Below are 12,189 nucleotides of genomic sequence, written 5' to 3'. Positions count from 1 at the left end.
TTTTAAGTAAACTCTACACCCAACATGGGATTCAAACTGAGCACCCTGAGATTCACCTGGGATTCAAACTGAGCACCCTGCATGCTCTACAGACTGCCAGCCAGACACTCTAAAACTGAGAAATCCTTAAAACACAGAAGATATGAGTACATGTCCCATTAGCTGACAGAACAAAGAAGTCATCACACAAAATGATGCCTCTGGAGAACCCTACCATATGCTTGTGAGGGAATGAGTGATTCGGCAAGTGACATCTTAGCATTATTATGAAACAGCTCTGGTCTTGTGGGACCACCTGTCCCACACCTGTCCAGGTACCTAAGGGTACCCTGACCTCATGGTGCGAACTGGTGGGCTAAATTACCACCTACACTATGATTTTACCAGCTTTGACTTTTACCAGAGAACCCAGAGAGACAATGCCCAGGAAAGACAAGCCCTAGTTCAGAGAGGCTTGGCCAAACAAAACCCATTCATCATCATGAATTCTCTATTTTAGGAGTCGCTGTTTGAAAGAGAAGTAAGAGGGGCACCTGGGTGGCTCAGTCGGTTAAGTGTCTGACTCCTGATTTTGGCTCAGGTCATGATCTCATGATTGTGAAATCGAGCCCCATGTAGGGCTCTGTGCTGAGCGTGGAGCCTGCTTGAGGTTCTCTCCATCTTCCTCAGCCCCTCCCCTACTTGTGCTGACTCTCTTTCTCAAAAATAAATGTAAATTAAAAAAAAAAAAAAAAAGCAAGAAGGATAAGTAAGAATTTTTCCTGGGCAGAGCCCCATGTACAAAGAAGGATTTGGTCTCTGTCCTCAATTGCTCCTGGCTCCTCTATAACAGGCCTTACGTGATGCACGGTTTGCTTTTCCCCCAGGACCCAGCAGAAGTGGTCATCAGCCATGGTGGGACTATGCTCCATCACTTCAGGGATATAATGCTTCCTTTTTCTATACACACTGCCAACAGACTGGGGAAATGTGAAGGCAAACACGAAGTGTCCTCAGCAATGTCACTGGCTTGAGTCTCACCAAAGCATTTATGAGAACTGATGTCCGGGCACCACCCTGATCCTTCCACCTCCAACCAGCCTGGGGAATAAAGACTAAAGTCCTTAACCTGAAAGCCTCTTCCTTCCCCAGCAACTTTCAACGCCCCTTGAAGAACTTCTTTGCTTCCTTTCTTTCTGCCCTGTTCTTGGAGGTTGTTCCCCCATCTTTCCCTGTCTCACACAGCCCCTCTCTCTAAAACCCATCTGCCACTTCCAGCCCCATAGACTCGCTCCTCCTCATCATTACTATCTATACCAGGGATTGGCGGTCAGCTCAGGGCAAGAAGAATGAACTCTTTATGTTACACATGGACCAGAGAAGTCCCTTCCAACTGGTGCTTCTCTGAATGACTCAGGATAAATTGAGGACATCACCTAGCAGCTAACGATCCCATACATGACTTGGCGACTACAGGGGGCTGCTTAGGGACAGTAGCCTAGCACTGTCCCCCACCAGCTGTCTTCTGGAGAACACTTCATCCTCTAACCCCCCACACATGGCTGGGCAGGAAGCTAAGTTCTGTGTGTTCCCAGCCCCAGATCACATCCGACCAGACTAAAAGTGACCACCTGGTCCACAATGGGCCGACAAATCTTTTTTCTAGAATCCTGTAGGCTTGAAAACAAGACAGTGTCAGACCCAGGGATATTGGGGGGCTATGTCTCCTACCAAGCAGGTGGAGAGAGAGAGGGAGGGAGGGAGAGAGAGGGAGGGAGAGGGAGAGGGAGAGGGAGAGGGAGAGGGAGGGAGGGAGGGAGAGAGAGAGGAATAAAAGCAGATATATACAGAAGACCTGGGGAGGGGCCACTGGCACTGAGCCCAGAGTCAGCTATTCTAGAAGAGCAGCAGCCACCCAGGAGCCTCAAGAGCAAATCCCCTTTGGCTAAACGCAGCTCAAGCTGGGTCTCTGTTAAGTGGAACCAACAGTCCTAACTAAGCCAGTGACTCCTGAAAAGCATCGATTTTTAGCTACAAATTGGTGAAGACAAAAGGGGGCAAAGGGGAGAAACTAACATAGGTGAGGCGGCAGAACAGTCTTTATCTCAGATCTCAGGTCAGCGACTTGGGAGCTGTTTGCTCTTACGTTATGTAGAGAATGTCTCGGGGACTTGATTTCCTCATGGTAAAACGGGAATCTGGACACGATCTCAGAGCCAGTCTGAAAACGAAAGATGCTGCAGAGAAAGCTCCTACCTAGCGCTGAGCCAGCACCTAACACATGATGGCTGCTTTTATGTTCTCCTCAGGCACGAGCCCCAAGCATAAGGGCCCCAGAACTGAAGTGACCTCTCTGAGGTGGCTCTGCTAGAGCTGGGTCTCTTTGACCCGAAACTCCCTGCCTTTCTTGTCTCAATTCATAATTTCCTCACGCTGTCCTCCTAAGTACCAGAAAGAGCTGGTCCATGCCTGTTGACTGTCCTGTCTTTCAAAACCCTCTGTAAGAGTCCAGTGCAAGGTGGGATGAGGGGGAGGAGAGGTTTATTCTGTGTCCATTTATGGAATCTGGGCCAGGCGGGCTTTGTTAGAAACTCCAACACATCCTCTGTGTTCCTGCCATGAGACCCTCAGTTACGTGGATGGATCATAGGAACTGAAGCTGGTAAAGTCAACCTTCAAAATTCTTGCCAGTCCCAGAAGATGTTGAATAAACACTGTTTGAATTGAAGGCTTAAAATGCCCAGGGGATGAGCATAGATTCCTGTATTGTGGGGACGGTTGAAGACCCTTACTTTTAGTAGTAAGCTGCTCAGAAATGTCAATTTTATTCTATTTTAAAAACCGAGTCTGTCCTTCAATGCTGCATAGAGAACCTCCCCGAACTAGAATCTCAAGGGAAGAGATTTTATTTTATTTATTTATTTATTATTTTTTTTTTTTAATTTATTTTTGGGACAGAGAGAGACAGAGCATGAACGGGGGAGGGGCAGAGAGAGAGGGAGACACAGAATCGGAAACAGGCTCCAGGCTCCGAGCCATCAGCCCAGAGCCTGACGCGGGGCTCGAACTCACGGACCGCGAGATCGTGACCTGGCTGAAGTTGGACGCTTAACCGACTGCGCCACCCAGGCGCCCCTCAAGGGAAGAGATTTTAAATGACACAGAAGCTCAAAATGTTAGAAGAGTAAGGAGCCCATAACAGCCTCTTAACACAAAGTGAAAGAGAAAGGCTCAGAAAGCCAAGAGATTTGTTCTGGGTCTGGTGTGATGCAGGGCCTGGCCTGGTGCCCCAGCTGGCTACATCCTTGTAGGGGGCTCCCTCTCACCCCAACTCTACCTCCCTAGCTGATCCCACTGTCTGCCCTGCCTCCTGCAGAACTGAAAAGATTATAAGGAGAAGATCATAAATCATTTTTCTCTCATGAGTTTATAGTGTTCCCTTCTGAGGAGTTCAAAAGCATTCAGTAATAAACCAAGGTGATGAGTTTATGTCTTTTGCTTTTAAAACGAAACTTTATTTGAACTCCTGGAGAGGCATTTACAGGTTTTTAATTTAGGACATTCCTCTCTTGTTTCAACATTTCGCCCCATGGCATTTTCTGTGGGCGGGTAGGTGATGAGGGTAAGGGCTGGGGGAGGGAGAGGGGTCTGTGTCTGGCCCTCCCCTGTTCTCCCACAGGCTCTTCCGAGTGCCTGACACAGTCCTCCCTTCTATGGTTTTCAGCAAGTCTCAACATCTATATGGAGGAGTCCCTCCTCCCACCCCCATGTTGACTTGGCTGTAATCTCTTCCTTTTGTGCTTCTCTCCACTGCCCACCGCCTTCTTGCCATAGCCACTGAGAGCAAAGAAATGAGAGAAAAGCATGCTATCTGCAGGAGACAGGGCTGCCCATGAGGATCACTGTGCTTTTCTTTATCCTAGTCCCTTGCTACTGCCCTTGGGATTAAAAAAAAAAAAAAAAGGGCACAGTTAGCAAAGATAATAAAAGGGAAGCTGAGAACAACTACACTTTAAAATGAGAAATGAAGGGGCACCTGGGTGGCTCAGTCAGTTAAGTGTCCGACCTTGGTTCAGGTCATGATCTCGCCATTCCCCAGTTTGAGCCCCACGCTGGCCTCTGTGCTGACAGCTTGGAGCCTGGAGCCTGCTTCGAATTCCGTGTCTCGTTCTCTGTCTCTGCCCCTCTCCTGCTTGCACTCTGTGTCTATCTCTCAAAAATAAACATTTAAAAAATAAATAAAATAAAATAAAATAAAATAAAATAAAATAAAATAAAATAAAATAAAATAAGAAATGAAAAGGGGAGCCTGGGTAGCTCAGTCGGTTAAGTGTCCGACTTCAGCTCAGGTCATGATCTCACAGTTTGTGAGTTCGAGCTTCATGTCGGGCTCTGTGCTGACAGCTTGGAGCCTAGAGCCTGCCTCAGATTCTGTGTCTCCTTCTCTCTCTGTCCCCGCCCTGCTCGCCTTCTGTCTCTCTCCCTCTCAAAAAAAACCAAACAGTAAAAATTTTTTAAAATGAGAAATGAAAAGAGAGAGGAAGGAAGGAAGGTAGAAAGAAAAAAAAAAGGGAGGGAAAGAGAGAAAGAGAGAGAGAGAGAGAGAGAGAGAGATGAATGAGTCATCACACCTCCTTACAGACCCAGGCTCTAAACAAATGCGAAACTGTCTTGCTTTGTCTGGCCCAAGCGTTTTTGCTAATGATTTTATTCAGGTGCTAAGTCAAATTTCGGGAACTAACCACGTGTAAATACTGCCTGGCCACCACACAGCCTTTCCAACCAGAGACGTGGCGGGGGGAGGGAGGGCTGTTGCTTGCAAGCAGGTAGAACCACACACTTAGCTTCGGGGCCCCGGCATTCAATAAATATTTGGTGAATGAATAAACCTGAGAAGTACTTAATGATTCAATATATGTCTAGGGTTTTTATTCCCCCTGGCTTCACAGGCCAGCAGGCCAAACCATACAAACCTCTTCAAGTAAAACCACTACATGGTTGTTCTAGGTGGAGAAGGTAACAAGCGGGTTCTCCAAGCGACTTCAACAGCACTGAGCCATCGAAGAACAATGGGGTGTCCCTGGGAGCACTGTTCCAACCCACTTGTAGACACAACAGATGCAAAGGCAGAGCTCCACTGGGCTGGAGCAAAACAAATTAAGTCAAGCTGCTGGGCCCTGCATAGCAGCAGCTTAAGTGTAGGAGAAAATATTATAGGAGAAGTGTTCTGCCCACAAGGAAAGCAGTGTTCCTAACCTTTGGATGTAGCTGGCATTTCTCCTAGGAAAACACTACAGTATTCTCAAAGGGGTCGCGGCTCTCCTAGCATCATTAAGCAGCTCTGGCCGACTATTTAAACGATGAAGTATCAGGGCCTGGGTCACCTAAAACACCTTGATTTGACTTCATGAACTGTAAACCAGACAGGTAATAATTCCTGGGTTGTTCCCCCCCCACCCCCACCCCCCCTTATAAAAGGGCAGGAGAACTTGACAAGTGCTCAAGAAGCTATTCAGAAGACAAGAGGGGCATGAAAATCCTAGCTTAGACCCATAATGGTCTCCTGGACCGAAAGCCTTTCATGAGACACTGCCTGGGGCATCTTGGAGTCTGGAAAAGGCTCCCCCTAAAATACCCTGCATCAAAACCATCTCTCTTCTCCTGCCTGGATCATCAAGAGGTCAGGAATCAGGACGTTTTTTTCCCCTGCCCCCCAGCTGTCTCCCCATGGTACCTAAACAGCACCTTCTAAGATTATAGAAAAAAATTCAGGCAGTAACACTATCCTTAGGAGATACCACCTTTCCTCTAACTAGAATTCTAATAACTTTCTTCAAACCTTTCCCTTTAACAAAATGATCCAGTTTAAAACAGATGGCCATCTGTCATATTTTAAGATCATTGATGGATAGTTTTCCCACAATAAATTTCTTTCTATCTTCACACTGCAGCCGGAGATAAAGCTGACCTTCTTGGCTAACGAGTCTCTCATTTCGTGCTTCTAAATGGGATGGCAGCAACCAATGGCAGCAAAAATGTTTTGAAAGCTTACTCTGCTGGTCGTTTGTATCTCATCTCTCCTCCTAACCATCCTCTGAGGTAAGTTCTAATATAGGACCATAATTGCCGTCTGCCATTCTGAAACCAAAAAAGCTCTAAAAACCCAGGAGTTTTTCCAGAACTTACTTGGCAGCAAAACTTAATGAACCTGAACTCATTTAGAGGCAAAGTTGCCCTGAACTAACACGAGATTTTAGTTATCCCGCTTAATGTGAATATCCATACAGGTTGCTACACAAATATGGAGGTGTTTAATGATGAAGGAGTGCCCCAGATCTCCTGGGGGTTACTTAATAGAAAGTATGTACAGCCTTAACACCTTTCTAAATTCCCCAAATCTCAGAGTTCTGACACCTCTGTCCCCAAGGGTATAAGGTAGTGTGAATCTCTATTATGAAACCATTACACAGATAAGAAGCTGAGACTCCTGGAGGGGAAGTGACTTGCCTAAAGTCACAGAGTGGACAAGAGGTGGAGCCGACTCTGAGGCTGGCAGGCTCCGTCACAGTCCAAGCTTGGAAGCACCACGGTGGGCTGCCACAGGACATGTCTTAGTCCTTATCCCCACACGGGTCAGCTGGGAGAGACGGCTGTGCTGGGATGGCTCTTCTCTGTAACCACCTATGTGAGGAACTGATGAAATGGGAGAGCAGAGAACACCAGTCGGAATCAGAGAGATTCAAAGGGCCTGGCGCTTACCTTGCCCAGGACAGTGAGGCATGGTTTTGGGTCCAGTTCTGGCTGTTCCAACTTCACTACTCCTACCCAGCCATATTCATACAAGTCCTCTTCGTCATTGTTATTACATAGGCCCAGGGGGTGCATCTAGAAAGCAAAATAGAAAGAAAGCTTCAATACACAGGCCACAGACATGCTTGACTCACACTGTAAATGTCTTCGACTCAACAGTCAAAAGTAACCTCAACTCTTAACTGGGGGGTGGAGGAGGGTGTTGATTTTATGGATGATTTCTCACTGCTGGTTTTGTTTTTTTTTTAAGTTTATGCATTTATTTAAGAAATCTTTACACCCAATGTGGGGCACGAACCCATGACCCCCAAATCACAAGTCACATGTTCCTTGGACTGAGCCAGCCAGGCTCCCCGCTTTCTCACTGCTTTGTAAGGGGTGGTTACCCAAAGCGGACATCACCCGATGGAATGCAGGCAAAGAAAAATAGCATACCTCCCATATACATACCAATCTAAATTTCTGTGAAATATCATAACATTAAGTAGCAATTACAGATGAGATTATCTAGGTTAGTATCCTTGTCTGTTTGGCTTCTAGACCTTAATGACACATCTACTTCAAGTTATGCAAAAGGACCTGGAAACACATTCAGGAGTTTATGGAAAGACCACTGGACATACAGCAGAATCACCAGTATAATTAACAAGCTGTTTAAAAGGCTACCCCTGGCTATTGGGAAACAGATGAAATCCTTTGAGGCTTTTCTCAAAATGGGCAAAGCAGAAAATCAAAAAAAAAAAAAGAAGAGAAGCATCGTCACATTTTCGCTAGCAAAGTGCAGTCAGTGGGAGTCTAAAAACAGAACAATCCTGAAGTTTGTGCTCACGGTTCTTTCTATTATTGAGTTTCAATAGGCCCTGGAATCCCCAGTAACAATCTGAGAGGAGGAAATCCTCATGGATAAACTAACTTATCAAGAAATTAATGAGTCTAGTACAGCGCTAAACTCTAACTGGAAGAAACGTGTCTTCAGATTCGTGGCATGTTAGAGACACAAGAGAGACCTAAGAATCCATTGTGGTTGACAGAATGATATCCTCCAAAGCTGGCCTCCCAAAGCTGGAAAAGACAAGAAACAGATTCTCCCAAGAGCCTCCTGGAGGAATGCTGCGTACAGATCCATTTTCAACTTCTGACCTCCAGAACTCAAGGGAATACATTTGTGTTGCTTTAAGCCACTAAGTTTATAGTAACTTGTTATAGCAGCAAATAGGAAACTAAAACACTCTCTTTACTCCCCGCCCCCACTCATTTTATAGATGAGAACAGAAGTTCAAGGTAAGTAGCTTTTCCAAGACAAGAGAGCCAGCAAGTGGCCATACCCACAGGTGACCTGGCTCTCAGATTCACAGCCTGTTGCCTTCCCACTCTACTTGCTTAACTTTACTGTCCCTTCCTCCAAGAGCTAGTCATCTGACTAGGGGAGAAAGACTAAGTGATAAAATCTTTAGGGGAAAATGTTGCCAGTTCTAAATTCTGCGGTAGTAGAGTTGCAACATGAATGTAGTGTGGGCAGCAAGAGTTGCTGGAATGTTCGGGGAAGCCCTGTGCCTGGCCGCTGAGCTAAGCTTCAAGGAAGAGTCAGATTGGTCAAGGAAAAAAGGAGAGAGCAGGCTGGTGTTCCAAGCCTGGGGAGGCAGAGCTAAGGGCTCTAGGGGGAAGAGGAACAAGACCAGTCTGATGAGTCTGAAGGGTCACGGTCTACACCAAGAAGGAAAGAAACACACTCGAAAACTGGAAAGGTGTTTGGACACGAAGACAATACCACAGGTTCCTTGGGCAGAAGAGTGGCACACTGACAATGGTTTCTTCTGGAAGTGGTGTGCCCGGCCTCAAGGGGCATCAGGATTGGAGGAGTGAAGGGTGCAGCCCAGAGATGAAAGAATCTTGGCAATTCAATGGAGCGACAGGTGGGGGTTTCACGAGCCCATAAGGCCGGTGAGCACAGGGTGCTACAAGGGGGTGGCCAGTAGCTATCTCTCTAGTGGGTGAGGAATGACCCATCCCCTGGGAATTGCAACACATGAAACAGACAGCCCCAGGACATCCAATTTTTGCATGAGTCCTCGGGCTGGAAGATCTTGCCCGAAAGGCATATGAAGATTCCCCGAAGAGCCCAGCCCACTCTGACATGTTTGGTGGTTATTAAAAGATGAGTGGCCTGAAGTGAAGACCTCTGATGGGAGAGAGAGGAGGGGTGAGGGTGTTAAATCCAACTGTGTGCCAACAGCCTGTCACTTCCACTGCCACAAAAGGGCTCCCAGCCTGGCTCGAGCCAGCTTCCTGAAATCCCAGGCCATTTCATGGCCATGGCAACTGCACCACTGACCCTTTTCCACAGTATTCCAGGATATTTTTAACCTGGCCACAGGACTTGGAGGTTTCCAGATGGAGAGCTGCTTTCTGTTACTTACACACGAATGAGGTTTGGCCAATGATGAAGAACTACACTGGTGGGGGGGAGTGGGGGGGGGGGGGAAGAGGTATTATGCACGTCTAAGACCTTGTATCTGATTCCACCGATAGGAAATGTCCAGAATAGGCAAATCCATAGAAATGGAAAGCAGGTTTGTGGTTGCTAGGGCTGAGGGAGGGAGAAATGGGGAGTGACTGCTTAATGGGTCCAGGGTTTCCTTTTGGGATCATGAAAATGTTCTGGAATCAGAGGATGGTGATGGACGCACAACACTGTGAATGGACTAAATGCCTCTCAACTATATACTTTAAAATGGTTTAAATGGTGAATTTTATAGAAATTTTTCCAACAATAAAAAAGTTAAAAAAAAATTTTTTAATGTTTATTTTTAAGACAGAAAGAGACAGCATAAGTGGGGGAGGGACAGGGACAGAGAGAGAGAGACACAGAATCTGAAACAGGCTCCAGGCTCTGAGCTGTCAGCACAGAACCCGACACAGGACTCAAACCCATGAACCGTGAGATCATGACCGGAGCCGAAGTCAGATGCTTAACCGACTGAGCCACCGAGGTGCCCCAACAATAAAAAAGTCTTAAAAAAATGTCTCAGGAGTTTACTCAGAAATGACTGTACTCAGCTAACATGGGGATCCATAGTGGAGGACAATGTGGTTTCTACTCTTCCAGAGCCTAAGCCAATTACAGCAGCCCTTCTGGAAACCATGTCCTGCAGAATACTAGCCCTGAGAGATTAAAAACAGGTTCTTGTACAAGTAACTGACACTGAGAAACACCCCATGGGGAGTCAGGATATACTTTTGGCAACTAAAGCTCTACGGAGGTCTGGAGGTCTAAGGTTTGAAAAACAAAAGGTGTCTTTTTTTTTTTTAAGTTTATTTTTTATTTTGAGAGAAAGAGACAGAAGACAGCCTGGAAGAGAGAGAGAACCCCAAGTGGGCTCTGTCAAACTCACAAACTGTGAGATCGTGACCTGAGCTGAAATCAAGAGTTGGGACCCTTAACCGACCGAGGCACCCAGGAGCCCCTGAAAAACAAAAGGTTTTTAACCTTTGCAAAAACCAGCACTTCCTACCCTTTGATTATAAGCCAATGTTGTGTGTATACTCCTATCACACTGTTTCACAGGACACATTTTGAGAAATGCTAAGTTAGGAAGAACACATACATGCATCAGAGAAGAAACCTAAAGTCCACGTGATTCAAGGCAAATCTTAATGTCCTCAAATGCTGAACACCCACAATGCAAAAAGTACGGGGTGTGGTGGAAAGAATGGAGGGACAGTCATGGGCAGCTAGGGAGAAGAGGAAGAGAGGAAGAGGAGGAGGATGGGGAATGGGAACGGCAGAAGTAGGAGATGCCCAAGCCTGGCCCCACTCCCCGCAGCCATGGTGCGAAGGGAGCAGCCATGACCAGACCGCTATGCTGTGGCGAAGCAGAACACATGGGCACAGGAGAGGCATGTCAAGAGTGCCCTCAGGCATGCAGAAATCTGAACGATGTAAGCCTCAAACACACCCACTGGTCCGGGTCCCCTGGAGGCTGTCAGGCCCTGCGCCCCGGGAGAAGCGTCACGCATCACACCAGGCGCTCTCTCCCTCCTCTGCAGTCACACCCTCCATCCTCCTCTAAGATGCCCCAATCAAATCTTCCACTGACACTGCGGGAACTGTTAGCTCCAAATGGCAGCCTTGTCAAGGTGTTGACTTCTGAACACGGATCAAAGGCTCAAAAACCAAAAGGAATTTTTCTAAAGCGCCAGTGGGCACAATCCCTTGGCACGGGTTGTTTATTTCTCTGTGGAGGGAAAGAGGCCTCCAAAATCACATCTCAGAAGACTGAAAACCGACCTCACCAACTCTGCCACCTTCCCAGCTCCACCCTCAGTGTCTTCTCTCCTGAGTTCCTTATTCCAGTTTACACTTCTAGGTGCCCAAGTACTGAGCCTCTGAATTCAACCTCAGCCGTGTCTCCTGTGTAACTGGCCTCTTTACCCCATCTGCTAAATATTGTATGACTCAGGTCTCTGTCAGTTCATCCCTGATGACAATATCAGCTTCTGGAAATGCTTGCCACCCCAGATCTCCAACCATTTACATCCTACGGCTCTTTTTCGAAGGGTTCCAAGTTATGAGCTCAGCAGAAAGTTTTATAGGGAAGCACAAGTCGCTGTAACATGAAAACATTCATCTGTGAACTGACCTGTCTCAAAGGGTAGAATATTCTAGGCAAAGGCATAAAATGCAAACAAATACACCAAGTCTGGGGAAAGCAGAGGAGAGGGTTTTCTCATAATTAAGTATTTATATTTACTATGCTGCTATATTTATGCATTTTATCTTATTTAATCCTTAACGGCAATGGCTTGCTAATTGTTAGAACATCAGATGATACAGTGACTAGGCATGGTAAGTAAGTTGCAAACCAGAAGTGCAAATCAGCAGCTGATGCAGAATATAATGGAGCCCGTAAAAGCCTTATTAGTCAATAACAGGATTCCACTCAAAGCCAATGGCAAACAACCTAGTGAAAGATTAAAGGAGAAATACACGAGAGAGCTTCTGCAGAGAATGATCAAAGAATTATGACAGAACTTTGTAAAAAGTAAGAGAGTTCTCTAATATTTTTGGAATTACTTTTGATAATCCTGTTGCTGAAGTCAAACATAAGAGAAAGATGCCACATCCACACTCTCATACAATTTTGCCGAAAATATCCCAACACTGCCCATATGGGATTCACTCTGTTTACGCCCAGAAATCAATACGTAGCGGCAATTATAATTTAACTTAAGTTAAAAAATAAACTATTGGGGCGCCTGGGTGGCGCAGTCGGTTGGGCGTCCGACTTCAGCCAGGTCACGATCTCGCGGTCCGTGAGTTCGAGCCCCGCGTCGGGCTCTGGGCTGATGGCTCGGAGCCTGGAGCCTGTTTCCGATTCTGTGTCTCCCTCTCTCTCTGCC

General features: G+C 46.5%; 1 protein-coding gene across 1 annotated transcript in view; it reads right to left on the bottom strand.

Moving 5' to 3' along the window:
• The window catches only part of ZNRF3 (zinc and ring finger 3), a 153,364-nt gene that overhangs the window by 51,685 nt on the left and 89,490 nt on the right, over positions 1 to 12,189 (bottom strand). The window contains exon 2 of the mRNA XM_049619781.1: positions 6,739 to 6,864. Coding sequence (XP_049475738.1) covers positions 6,739 to 6,864 — 126 coding nt within the window. The remainder of the gene's footprint in view (positions 1 to 6,738; positions 6,865 to 12,189) is intronic.

Source organism: Panthera uncia (genome assembly GCF_023721935.1).
Source record: "Panthera uncia isolate 11264 chromosome D3 unlocalized genomic scaffold, Puncia_PCG_1.0 HiC_scaffold_8, whole genome shotgun sequence".
In the NCBI taxonomy this organism is placed as follows: Eukaryota; Metazoa; Chordata; class Mammalia; order Carnivora; family Felidae; genus Panthera; species Panthera uncia.
The sequence above is the reverse complement of the archived record's forward strand: the minus strand, read 5'-3'. Positions and strand labels throughout refer to the sequence as shown.